The sequence below is a fragment of the Trachypithecus francoisi genome, unplaced genomic scaffold, assembly GCF_009764315.1.
Source record: "Trachypithecus francoisi isolate TF-2019V2 unplaced genomic scaffold, Tfra_2.0 Lachesis_group13, whole genome shotgun sequence".
Lineage (NCBI taxonomy): Eukaryota > Metazoa > Chordata > Mammalia > Primates > Cercopithecidae > Trachypithecus > Trachypithecus francoisi.
In genome coordinates, this window is record NW_022681458.1 from 128,495,445 (window position 1) to 128,509,354 (window position 13,910).

The 13,910-nt window shown below is 47.2% G+C and overlaps 1 protein-coding gene across 3 annotated transcripts in view; it reads right to left on the reverse strand.

The window, feature by feature from the left end:
- Positions 1 to 13,910, reverse strand: part of WDR33 (WD repeat domain 33) — a 112,815-nt gene that overhangs the window by 5,780 nt on the left and 93,125 nt on the right. The window contains exons 16-21 of one of the 3 annotated variants that reach the window (XM_033231872.1): positions 12,330 to 13,418; positions 10,235 to 10,343; positions 6,663 to 7,101; positions 2,780 to 2,943; positions 2,577 to 2,669; positions 1,799 to 2,014 (exon numbers count right to left, since the gene is read on the reverse strand). In XM_033231872.1, coding sequence (XP_033087763.1) covers positions 1,799 to 2,014; positions 2,577 to 2,669; positions 2,780 to 2,943; positions 6,663 to 7,101; positions 10,235 to 10,343; positions 12,330 to 13,418 — 2,110 coding nt within the window. Of the gene's footprint in view, positions 1 to 1,798; positions 2,015 to 2,576; positions 2,670 to 2,779; positions 2,944 to 6,662; positions 7,102 to 8,240; positions 9,040 to 10,234; positions 10,344 to 12,329; positions 13,419 to 13,910 lie in introns of those variants that run through there. The other 2 variants (XM_033231873.1, XM_033231874.1) reach the window with 2 other exon arrangements.

Sequence of the window (13,910 nt, forward strand, 5' to 3'; positions counted from 1 at the left end):
CCACACTGGGCCATGTCCCAGGCCATGGGACGTGTACCTACCTGCTCCCAGCTACCAGGGTATGTTGAGGGAAGGTTTGAATACACTGACTTAACTTTGGAAGTACACGCTGCTAATGTTAATAAAAAGTGCTCCAACTAGGATGAATGTTCACTGGAACTGTCCTGTGACGTGGCACTTTTGGCTTCCTTTTCATAATTAGTAAAATATTTCTTGAAAAAACAAAAGCACAAAAACCCCACAAAACACTGGCTTTCAGGTTATATCACCTAGGCACAGCTTAACTCGCTTCAGACTTGAACACACAAATGTTTAGGTACTATTAAAATTCTTTCATTCTGCTGGAGCCTGAGAATATATTTTTAAAAAAAAAGAAAAAGGAAAAAAAAATCTACCCTGTAAGAATTTTTTCCTCAGGAAATGATAGGATTTGGTCACATCTCCCACAATGCCCTCTCAGAAGACTACTGCAAACTATCTGCGGTCTTATATTTTGTAATAGAATATGAATCTAGCTGAGATGAAGTTAGGAGAACCAGCCAAAGGAACAATCTTGGCTTCTTTTCTTACAAAGTGCAGCTTCAACCCACCTGAGGGCACCTGGGCAGAGTGTCAGCTACTACGTCATTCCCATGCTAACTGCATGTCCTTGACCAGAGGGACCTAATAATAGTGCGCCGAGTACCCAAGAAAGCCAAGGTCACAGCACGCTGGCTAGTATTACAGTGTGTTTATGCAGGGAGATCTACTGATGATACATAAGGTAATTTCTGAGGGTTTTGTTGAGACAAACAACTATCAAGGCCAGGCACAGTGGCTCATGCCTGCAATGCCAGGACTTTGAGAGGCCAAGGCAGGTGGATCACTTGAGGCCGGGTTCGAGACCAGCCTAGCCAACATGGCAAAAGCCCATCTCTCTAAAAACACGAAAATTAGCTGGGTGTGGTGGCACACACCTGTAGTCCTAGCTACTGGGGAGACTGAGGCACAAAAATCGCTTGAACCCAGGAGGCGGGGGTTGCTTGTAGTGAGCCAAGATCACACCATTGCACTCCAGCCTGTGTGACAGAAAAAAACCCAAAAAGACCAAATGGCAGAACTCTGTACTGGAAGGACTGTCCACACAGACAGGCCAACTTCGGGAGCAGAGCACAAGCTGGGCACGTGGGGAACAGCCTTCCCAGGAGCCTCCGAGCCACAGCACCTGTGCACCTACCCCGCTGCCTTGCAACGAGAGCTGTCGTCAGCCTTCGGAGGCGAATACTCTTGGCTTAAGTTAGTGCTGCCTATAAAATAAAGCTCCAGAGTTTCCAGTTGAGGAGAGAGTCTCCTGTGCCCCCGGAAACACTGCGCATAGACCACATTTTCCAGTCTCTGTGACTCTGAGCACAAGCAGTGTTCCTCTAGATCCAGGCTAAAAAACCAACAGAGCACCCAGGAGAGGACAACTCTTCCCCTCCCACTGAGAGCCCCTGAGGGTTCCAAGCAGCCTTCGTGGAGGGCAGACTGCCAGTGAGAGCAGGGCTCCCAGAGAGCAAGCCCAGCAGAGAGTACTGGGGCATCTTGGCACAGCGCTGAAGTGAAAACCTCAAGCAAACGGGGATTCCTGGAGGCAAGTGGAGTCCTGTGCGGGGCCAAGTTGCAGTCCACCAGATGACAGCTTGTGTGGCACTGGCACCACATTTAGGAGCATGTGCCTCTGCACAGCCCAGGCTGCAAGGGCATGTGCAGCAGATGCAGGCAAGGCCTCCACCAGCCCCTGCAGCTCCTAGAACCATAACCACTGGCCTGCTCTTACCTTTGCCTCCTCGGTCTTCAGACGGGCCTCCTGAGGCCTCCATCTCTCTGTGCTCAGAAGTGCCTGGGCCATCATGCCAGGGGCGCTTTCGGGGAGGTAGGGATGCCATGTCCATGCCTTGGAGAGAAGAGGAGCGTTCTCTGCTGGCTGGGGAATGACCGTCGTGAGGCGGATGATCAGGTCGGGGAGCATCACGAAAATGTTCATGACCTGGCCCTGAAACAAGAAACAAATCTGCTTACAGGAAAGCACAGTGTGGCCAAAAGCAGATGGGAATGACACTGTAGAGAGTAGGGAGCAACTCACAAGCCACCGTCACTCATGCTGAATGCCCACCACAGGCCAGGGTTGGTAAGCCACCTAGACTAAGATCCAGAGAACTGGTTCTCAGGTGGTGTAGTATCAAGACGTCTTTACGGTCTCAAATTACTGAGAACTCCTAAGAGATTTTGTTAATGAGAGTTATAACTACAAATATTTACCATATTAGCAACTGAGACTGAGAAAATTTTAATTCACTTAACTTTATTCTCCAAAAACGATTTAGTGGACAGAGCAGTCCTGTTTTATACTCAGATCCCTGTAATGTCAGGCAGATTCCACTGCTCTCATTCCACCTGCTGAGATCAAGTTCTGTGGCTGCAGGACGGGAGACAGCCCAGGCCCCCGGGAGACATGAGCTGGAAAGAGGGGACCCGATGCACCCCAGAGAGGGCCCTCAGAACTCACTTTGTGAACTGCTATCTAGAGTTACCCAACAAGCGGTTCTTTTCCTTACCAGGCTCTCTGTTTCCATCCCAGGAATCTGGCTTCCGCCCTCCTTCAAAGCGAGGGAACTCGTCAGGAGTGGGAAGTAAACCCTTCCTTCCTCCTACACAACAGAGCAAACAGTGCTGCACTCAGACTGTTCCCGGTATATTCACAACCACTGTATTCTGCACCCTATCCTTCCAGACCAGGTGTCCTTAGTAACTCGCTCACCTCGTGGGGTACCCCGACCTCGACCTCTGAGATCTCGTCCTCGGGCCGCTTCCTCAGAAGCATCAAAATTCTCCTCTGGACCAAAGTCTTCAGGACCAGGAAAACCATCCCTTCCTCTGGGGGGAGCACGGCCCTCATGCCTCGGCGGGGCTCCTCTTCTGAAACTGTAAAGAGAAAACAGCAGAATGTCCATCTCAGGGAACACCTTGCCACTCTAAATTCACGTTTCAAAAAAGCATGTGATATGAGAAAGCATGATATAATGCTGATTGGGAGGAAAACAAAATAAAACTGTATTTTGAAAGGACACATTGTATAATCCTATTAATACTACCAGAGGCAAAAACAGACCAGAAGGAAACATACCAGAGGGTGGGGTTACTGTAAGCTGCTTTTAGGCTTTTAGGAATAATAATAACATCAACATTTTTAAAGTGCCTATACCATGCCAAGTACTTTACAAGTATACTTTGTTTCATTCATTTCATTCTCACAGCCACCATATGAAGCTGGTATTAGCAGCAGCTCCATTGATGAGAACACTGAGGCCCAGATTACTGACATTTATTCAAGGACATAGAGTAAGTGCTGGTGATCTGAACTCAGCCAGTCTTGACCCTTGGCCCACGTTCTGTATCACTGCCTCACAAATACTTGTCATTATCATCTATATTTGTATGATGAACATTTATGACTTATATAATCAGAAAAATGGGGGCACAGATCGTGTCTGCCAACCATACTGGACCTGTTTGTGGGTAGGGGCTCTGCCATCTGCCCCAGCCCACAGCCTCCACCCAGGGGCAGGCCTCCGTGGCCACGAACTGCACTCATGGCCCTGGTCCACAGCTGATAGGCACACAGGCCAGCATCTGGCTTACAGGCAGCCATCCACTGGCTAGCTGGCAGCCTGGAGCCCTGCTTAGTGAACAGCTTCCCCTTCTCTCAGGAATTTTGGAGCTAGGAGACTACATTGACTGGGAGCATTGCTAAGGCACACAGGGTACCAGGAGGCCTGTGCAAAAGAAGAGCAAGTGACCTTCTGGCAGCGCACACTGAGAGGCAGCGGCGCCACCCTCCAGGGCCCCTCTGCATGAACTGCACGGCCTCCTCCCAGGCCAAGCCTCTGCTCTTCCTCTGGTTTCCATTCCATTGCCTTTTACCCTAATCTTCTACTTGGAAGATTTTCACACTTAGGGTAAAGCTGAAAGAACAGTACAATGAACATCCCAGATCCTCCACCCAGATCAATCCCTTCTTCATATTTTGCCACGCGTGCTTTATCTTCTCCGTCCAGCTACTCACAAACATGTGTTCTAAACCATTTGAAAATCAGTTGCCCACAGGAGCTTCACCCCTAAATGCTTCAGTACATTTCTTCTAAGAACAAGGACTTTCTCCTGTATAACCACAATACCTTTACACTCTTATACACCAGCCTAGGCTGTGGGTCTGCACTGACAGATGAAAGACAATACAAATCAAGACAGGGTGTCCAGGCATGGTGGCTCACGCCTGTAATCCCAGCACTTGGGGAGGCCGAGGAAGGCAGATCACTTGAGGCCAGGAGTTCGAGACCAGCCTAGCCAACATGGCTAAACACCATCTTTACTAAAAATACAAAACAGCTAGGCGTGGTAGCGCATGCCTGTAATCCCAGCTATTCGGGAGGCTGAAGCACAAGAATCGCTTGAACCCAGGAGGCGGAGGCTGCAGTAAGCAGAGATTACGCCACTGCACTCCAGCCTGAGCAACAAAGCAAGACTCCCTCTCAAAAAAAAAAAAAAAGAAAAAAGAAAAAAAGGGTAAAATGTAACATTTTGCACAAGATGCAGAGATTCAATAAGCCAGTGAACATTATGTAGATATAAAGCTCTTCTAGTCATAAAAAGCCATGTCAAAGGTAATGCTTGCATATCATTAAGAGAGGGTCTTAAAAACACTGGGAGCCCTTACATCTTTATTTTTAACCTCCCTATCCCCACTTCCCAAAACAATTGCTTCCTTAGCCCCCACTATGCCATGCTTCCAGGCCTGTCATCAGCCATGCTTTTCTCACCACCCCTGAGGGTGGGCTGGCCAACCGTAACTCAAACACATATATATGTGTCTCGCCCTGTCACCCAGGCTAGAGTGCAGTGGTGCCATCTCAGCTCACTGCTACCTCTGCCTCCTGGGTTCAGGCAATTCTCCTGCCTCAGCCTCCCAAGTAGCTGGCATTTACAGGCACGCACCACCATGCCTGGCAAATTTTTTGTATCTTTAGTAGAGACAGGGTTTCACCATGTTGGCCAGGCTGGTCTCGAACGACTGACCTCACGACGCCCACCTCGGCCGGCCTCCTAAAGTGCTGGGATTACAATTGTGAGCCACTGTGCCCAGCATTAACTACCTATTCACAAGAAGAGTAAGAAATGGAATGAAAGGGCCAGGCACGGTGGCTCACGCCTGTAATTCCAGCACTCTGGGGGGCTGAAGAACGTGGATCACTTGAGGTCAGGAGTTCAAGACCAGCCTGGCCAACATGGTGAAACCCCATCCTACTAAAAATACAAAAATTAGCCAGGCGAGGTGGCGTGTGCCTGTATCCCAGCTCCTCAGGAGGCTGAGGCAGGAGAATCACTTGAACCCGGAAGGTGGAGGTTGCAGTGAGCTGAGATCGTGCCACTGCACTCCAGCCTGGTGACAGAGCAAGACTCCATCTCAAGGAAAAAAAAAAAAGAAATGGGATGGAAGGACATGGACAGCTAAGGAGCAGTCAGAGACTACAGTAAAAGCTGAAGTGCTGAACAGCATGGGCCTGAAGCCCATCTGCAACATCTACTGCCTGCCAGACCTCGGAAAGTCAGGACACTGCTCTCATTCCGTCTGAATCAGCGTAAGATGCTGACAGTCGCACCTATCTCACAAATTCTTTAAATAAAATGAGGTCATTAATTTCCTAAATTAAAACAGATTCCTCGAATTAAATGAGGTAACAACATCTGACACAAAATAAACACTCAATTATCATCATCTTTAATTATTCTGAGTCTCACTTGAGATTTTACTATTTCCTGGGTGTTTGTTTTGTTTTTCTTTTAAGAGACAGGGTCTTGCTCTGTAGCCCAGGCTGAAGTGCAATGGCATAATCATAACTCACTGTAGCCTCCTGGCCTCAGCTGATCCTCCCACCTCAGCTTCCTGAGTAGCTAGGACTACAGGCGTGCACCACCACACCCGGCTAATTTTTAATTTTTTTTGTAGAGATGGAGTTACACTATGCTGTTCAGGCTGTTCTTGAATTCCTGGCCTCAAGTGATCCTCCTGCTTCAGCCACCCAAAGTGCTGGGATTACAGTATTATAAGCCACACTGGTCCTGGGCTAATTCCTGTTTCTTTCTCCACATTTCTTCTGTTCCTTCAACTCCCCAAGCAGGCTGAGATGAGTGTTCAAGCCTGATCTAAGTTTAACAGGAAGATTGTTTTTTAGTTTAAGTTTGTTAAGATTATTGGGCAATTACACAAAACTTGCATCTATTTCACAACCCCTTTATTTCCAATCTAGGTAGCTGCCTCATATTTCATCATTCTAATCAAGAAGAACCTGGCAATTTTAAGTCAGATCCCAGCAAGTCTTGTAGTATACTGATCCTCCCATCTCTTTAAAAGGACCAAAAATTAAAAAAATAAGCAAAACGAAAAAGACAGCAAAGATTAAAACAAGACTAAGGTTAAAAAAGCACACTTTTCTTAAAAGTCCAAATGCAAACTCTAGAGAGTGTAGGGCTAGTAATTGATGTAATTCTCTTTCCTCCAGAAAAAGAAGAAAGAGACCTTTGTGGAGAGAGCAGGTGAAAAGCTCCACTGAAGACGGAACGGGCCCACAAAGTATCTGTCCCACCTTTCTTCTCTGCGCCCTCGAAAACGTGGGTCCTCGGGATCCCGGGGGAAACGTTCGTCTCCGGGTCTGCGGCCTTCCCATGCCCCCGGAGGGCCTCGGGCTGCACCCCGGCCATCCCCCTCGCTGAATTCCCTGTGATCAGGGGGAAACGGAGGCCCAGGGCCCCCTCGCCTCCACTTCTCTTCTTGCGGTAAAGGTCCTCCTCGCCCCTCAAATTCACGTAACCGGTGGCCAAAGCGCTTGTCAGGGTGGAAGTCATCTGGTCTGCTGAAGTCATCGGGGAAGTCTGGGTGAGGGCCACGCCTATCAGGGGGACCCCTGCAGTCCTGGCCACCCCGGAAAGGCCCCCTCTCGGGCCCATGCTCAGGCCCGCCGCTCTGCTCATGCCGCCTCTCTGACATCGGGCCCATGTGATGGTTTGGAGGGCCGCGGGAGTCACCTAAAGGAAACAAAGCTGACTTTTACCATGTCTTCCAGGAAACCTGCCAGCATAGGTCTGATCTGTAGCATCTCCACATTTCAGAATACATTCTTTATTGAGAATGGTTTCCCTCCTTGGCTCTCAGCTTAGTTAGGAGACAAATGTTCCTGAGGCATTGTATAATAGAACAGGAGCTTTGGGGTGCAGATTTCAACTTCATCACCCACTCGCTAGGGCAAATTACTCATCTCAAATGAGATCAGCAGTGCCTCTCCATCTCTTAGTTCACACTGGAAAAATGAGGGAGCCTCCTGGGCTTCAGAAGGAGCTTCCTTTGTCTGCCCCTATTCTTTCAGGCATTTCATTAGGGCCACCTGCTCCACATCCAAGGAGGACACAACAGAGGAAATTAATGCTGCAGGCCAGGAAGCGCAACAAGAATTCACCTCTGCACCCGTCAACAGGGCGCCACTGCCACCCATGCCATCCCTCCTCTAACCCCAAGAATTCACCTCTGCACCCATTAACAGGGCACCACTGCCACCTATGCCATCCCTTCTCTAACCCCAGCTTGTTACACTTGATTCCTCTGTAAGGTACATGCAATCACCGGCCTCTCAAATACCTGCCTGATGACCAAACAGCCCTGCTGGGCTTCAGTGTCGGGGTTTTCTGCACCTCTCTATGAATGTTGTTCCTCATCTACAATATTCTCACCATTCTTTGAAGACAGTGTTTGGAATCCCACTAAAGTTTTCTAAAATATTTGAAAATATGTACCATAGTGAAAGTACTGAATAAAGATGGAAAGATGCCAGTTACATGTGTGATGGTTAACTTAGTTCACCTCCTCACTTGGAAGGGACTGTTTTCTCAGCTACTGAACTACTGCAGCTTTTGTAAATGTTTACCTATTTTTGGTCAACATACAATTTAAATCAAGCACTTTTAAAAAGTAGGTAGTAAAAGGATACTCTTGATTCTAAAAACAAAAACTGTGTTTTTAAAGTGAAATTCCTCCCATAGCCCAGTTTATGCCTTTTACTGCTTTTCCCTGGCAATAAAGACAAACCCCTCCTGCACCCCAGCCAGCCATAATTCTCACCTCCCCGCCAACAGCATCCCTCCTCTTTCTTTTCTTTCTTTTTTTTCTTTTTGAAACAGAGGCTTACTCTGTCACCCAGGCTGGAGTGAAGTGGTGTGATCTCAGTTCACTGCAACCTCCACCTTACGGATTCAAGTGATTCTCCTGCTTCAGCCTCCCGAGTAGCTGGGATTACAGGTACTACGCCTAGCTAATTTTTGTATTTTTAGTAGAGACAGGGTTTCACCATGCTGGCCAGGCTAGTCTTGAACTCCTGACCTCAAGTGATACATCCAGTCCGCCTCCCAAAGTGCTGGGATTACAGGCATGCGTCACTGCACCCGGCCCCTCCCTTTTCATTTTCGTTCATTTCTATTGGCTATTTCAATTCTTCCTTACCATGCAATATATATAAAACGCTTGGAAATCTCAGGATAAAAATGTGCCATTAAAGGAGTCTCTCTTTTCCAGCTCTTTTTCGTCTGTCTCATTTACCCGTCCTCTCCTCTCTACTCAGCAGTTTGCAAAGATCCTAGCTCCATTTCCTTCTGGCAGACAGACTCCTTCACTTCTCAGTGTGTTCCTGCAGCTAATGGCTTCTTCACTGACATGGTGTTGTTTGAACTTCGTGTAATCTTGGAAACAGCAGACCTTTGGAGTAAGGAAGCTAAACATATTCCACTTGGACTTACCTATGAATATTAATCCTCCCATTACCTCTATCTGTTTAAAAGTACCCTGCTCCTCAAGGAAAGAAACCCACCACTACAAATTAGAAGGGATGTGGCCACCAGTGATGGGGCGGCGGCGGCGGTTATTCCAGTAGGGGATGGCAGGGCCACTTTCTCGGCTCTCCCTTCTCCCTTTGGTCCCTGGGAGGAGAAAGGAGGAAGAGAAAGAAAGGGGCGGGGGATAAAGAGAACAGGGAAAGAGCAAGGATGAGAGGGAAGGAGGTGGAGACAGACACAGGGCAGGGAGAGGAAGAGAGGCAGCTCTCAGTTTGCTGATGGTGATAACTTGGGGGGTAAAAGACTCTCCTTTTGTTTCTCTAGTTCCCTGTGGGCCACCTTCCTTCCGTAGAGCCTCTACTACCACTTCCACACAATGGGAAAGCAGTAAACACTCTCCAGTTCCCTTACCTCTAATCTCACACATAAATTCAACATTAGCATAAATTCACAAAGTCCTAGGGCTGTAATGCTGACAAGGACTTTTCTTAATTGGATAAGATGGGGGCAAGAATCTTAACATGTACTACACAGTGCTGTGGGCTTAGCCAATTAAAACTGAGAGTGTAAAGTTCTGTGAAGGCAACCTCTGCGGTCCTCCTGATTCTCCGAGCTGTGGTCTCTCCCTGCTATGAAGTGTGTGTTGAACACAACAGTGTTCCCTCACTCTCCTCCATCCACACTCCGAGTCACCCCCTCCAACTCTCCCCAACAGCGTGCTGCCTACCGCGCTCCTGCTCCAACTCGGGAAGGATTAACTCTAAACTTCCACATAGCCCCACATCTCAATACTAATCATTCTCATCTCTTTCCTTTTCATATCAACGACCTGAGGAACCACATATGGGTAGAGTGCTTTCTTCTTTTCAAATGGTGCAGAACTACATAACCAGCTAAAGAATTCAATATATGACAGGATTTGGGAGGACACGGGGTGATCATAAAAACACTGTCAAAAAATTTAAGCAGAAACAATTCATCTCTTCAGGATGGTAGAAACATAACATTTGCACTCAGTGAGCACCAGGAACCACCTGCATTGGCAACAGATGGGCAAGGCCAGCCCTGCCATACAAGCACGACTGCAGAGCCTGTTCGGGTGCCTTCACTGTCAGCTTCTGGCGTGAGGGGCTTACTTCCTCTGGCCAGCGTCGCTGCCTACTAAACAGATCTAAGAAAACGACCAAAGACAAAGTTCCTACCTGAATGACCATGCCCTTATTTTGCCCAGAGGTTCAAATGACCAGTCTATCAATGACTGACCAACAAAACTATTTACTGTAAAATGTGCACAAAGGTGGTAGAATATAATCTTTTATTCAGCTGAGCAGATATTTACCTTTGTTGGGGCCAGGTCCTTGTCCGGGGTTCAGAGGAGGAATGCGACCTTGTGCGCCCTGCTGCCCTAGGCCTGGTATCAGGGGTGGGGGGCCTGTGCTCTGTCCTTCCTGAAAATATGTTTTTAAAGTGAGGGTATGAAATCACAGGCTTGTGCTACATAAATAGCGACTATATCATAATATGACAACATAAAAACACCTAGTAAATATTTAGCTAGTGAGATGACAGCAACATTGTCCTTAAATCAGGAGAAAGGAGATACTTCTCTTACTATAATAGTTTTTTTAAAACACCTGTATTTTAAACCTGTTGACAACTGTTATTTAAAATTAGATCTTTACTTGTAATGCCAAAAAAGAACATTAATGGAATGTCAGAAATCCTAACACAGTAACACTAAATTAAACCAATTAAAACAACTGGTTTAAGTAACTGGTCTGGTTAAAGTGAAGCAAGTCAGATTTCAGCATATAAGGAATAAGAGCACAAATTTTCATCAGGCAACTTCTGAGATCTGAAATGCACTACAAAGTATCAGATCTTCAGACTCATTCTACCAGTATTTCTATAGGTCAATTAAAATTTCAGAATCATGCTTGCCATGTATAAAACCTTTTACTACATGGCACAATAAAAAATCTCATTGAATTGTCCCCGAAACTCAGGCCTGTCCTTGTGACTCTGACACGTTTCAGTTATAACACAGTAGCTAAAGTTCACATTTTTTTATCCTCCAAAATGAAAACTGTTAATTTACTACCAGAAAGTTAGGAAAACAGCTTATAATAAATATTATACACACATACAACTGAGCAGTAAATTAATAAAATATATAATACTTCAAGATTTAGGGCAATTTAGAATGGCAATCCTATATTTAATTCATCCTAACTTCTGAGAAGTGCTGAATAAAAACCTGGAAATAACTCAGATGCCATCAGATTCTCCATTGCTATGACACATTTAGGTTCTGGAAGATCTACTTTAGAATAGTAGATAATTTGTTTTAGTTAGTTAGTTGAGTTCAGGGAACCCAATGGTCATCTTTACATTAGGGATTCCTGGTGATATTTGAAAAACCAAAACAGATGTGCTTTCTACATCCGTAGCATCCCCTTTCTCCAAGTGTCTCAGGGAGTCAATATTCGCTTACTCACTCATATTTTTGGTCCAGTGTGGACCAAAAGTGAGTTTTCAGGGACACAACTCATTCATTCATACCCAAATAATGCCTCCAGACTAAGAACTTGAGAAAAGCATAAAATGCACATAGCTGAGCAGTTTTACATCCATTTATGCTCATGCAATTCTTTTTGTAATTGACTCTCCCAAGCAACCTGAACTTTCCTCACAGTATCTCTCAAGCACAAGCTCAGCGAATGAGCAATAAAAATTGGCTAACAAAAACAGAGTCTTCAAAAAAGGAGAATTTCTACAGAAATGCTCCTTCCTGCAAATACTGTTATATGTGAGTTGAAAACAACTTGAGCAGAGTTTCATCCAAAGGGTCACTATTTCCAGAATGCTTAGCTCCATTCTGGAATCACAGGTCTCTTTTATTTCTATTCACTGTAAAAACAGAGTGAGGTAGAGTCTATAGTATACTCATGAGTTAAATATCCCATCCTATCTCTTCAAAGCAGAGTTGGTGACTCAGTGGCTGGCGGGCCCATGGAACACCAGGCTGCAATGTAAAGGGCCTGGAAAAGGAGGCATGACAGCCTCAGAGCCGACCACCATGTAAAACATGCTTCCTCCTCAGGGTCACAGCTCTCCTGGAGCCCTGGGACAATTATCAACTGTACTCAAATGAGAGTTGACCTTTTCTGGAAGAAACCCTATTACCAAAAAAAAGAAAAAAGGTGAGAAGTAAAAATGAATACTGAGATGTACTTAATGGGAGTATAACCTAACTCATCATTCTTATGATTTCCTTCTTCAGCCAGGAGGCTAGTATCTTAAGCTACTGCCACTACTTTTTTAAGTATTTATATCCCGCTGTGACCATTTTCCACAATACTCAGGAGTATCGCTTCTGTGCAGCGTCTATTTTCCCAGTGTGTTAATGCCGGTAAGCTGGAAATGAATAATACCTGGTTGAAGGGGGCCCGGGGCCCATCACCTAGCAGAGGCGTTTTCTGCTGCTGGAATGGTATTGGCCCTTGAGATGGGTGTGGCCCTCTTGCTGGGTTCTGCTGTCCCTGAGGTCCGGGGGGTCCTTGCATGCCACCCTGGGGTGGAGGTCCTAAAGAGCCCTGGGGTGGCCCCTGCTGACTTTGTGAGCCTGGAGGCCCTCGCAATTCCTGGGGAGGTCCCAGCATTGATCCTTGGGGTGGAGGCCCCTGCATGCCTCGGATCTCCTGAGGACCTCTCATTTCCTGAGGGCCGTGTCCCAGTAGTCCACTTGGAGGGTGAGGTCCTCTCATCTCTTGAGGCGGGTGGCCCATCATCATCCCTTGGGGAGCAGGACCCTGGTTCTCCCGAGGGCCTGGAGGCCCCTGCATTCCTCTTGGATTCAATCCCATCAGAGGTCCCTGAGACACAGGACCTTGGATCCCTTGAGAGCCTGGCCCGCCTTGGATCCCATGAGGATGAGGAGGTCCTTGCATTCCTCTGGGACCAGGTGGTCCCTGCATACCTTGAGTACCTGGAGGCCCCTGTGGGCCCAAGTGACCCTGAGGGCCAGGCGGACCTTGGGGGCCTATGTGACCCTGTGGGCCAGGTGGACCCTGAGGACCCATATGACCTTGAGGACCAGAACTACCTTGTGGTCCAGGTGGCCCTTGAGGTCCCAAAGGGCCATGAGGTCCAGGATGCCTCTGCATTCCTTGGGGCCCATGCATGTCCTGAGGCCGTGGCAACCCCTGGGGCGGGCCCTGGGGTCCCTGTGGTCCCATGAATCCTTGTGGCCCCCCACTTCCCTGATGCAGTGGAGGACCTTGTGGTCCCATTTGTCCCTGGGGTCCAGGAGGCCTAAACTGTCCCTGTGGACCTGGAGGCCCCATTTGAGCCATGTTCATTGGCATCTGCTGAGATGGATGGGGCTGTTGAAAACCTTGAGGAATCTGAGACATTGGACCTTGTCCTGGAAAAGGCTGCGGTCCAAGGAGAGGGGTGCCAGATGAGGGAGGAGGCTGAATTTGCTCAACTTGTTTCTGTGCAAGTCTTTCAATTTTAAGTTGCTGGAAAGAAAGAAAGAAAAAAGCATGTTGAATAAATAGGCCAGAACCCTTGAAAATGACAATATTGCTGTCATGTATTCCATTAGGGGACTCTCAAAATAAACATAAAAACTGCTCAAACTCTTCATTCTCCAGTGGTAATTAGGGTCCATGCAACACTCAAGCACTGTAAGGAGTTTTAGGTTCTTTCTCATTCTTTTTAAGTCCTGGGACACAGCAGTAAGGATTTTTTTTTTTCCGTCCCCTAAGCTGGAATGTAGTGGTGCGATCATAGTTCACTACAGCCTCACCCTCCTGGACTCAAGCGATCCTCCCACCTCGGCCTCCAGAGTAGCTGGGACTACAGGCACGTGCCACCGCACCCAGCTAATTATTATTATTATTATTATTATTATTTATAGAGATAGGGTCTTGCTGTATTGCCCAGGCTGATCTCAAACTCCTGGGTTCAACTGATCCTCCTGCCTCGCCTCCCAAAGTGCTGGGATTACA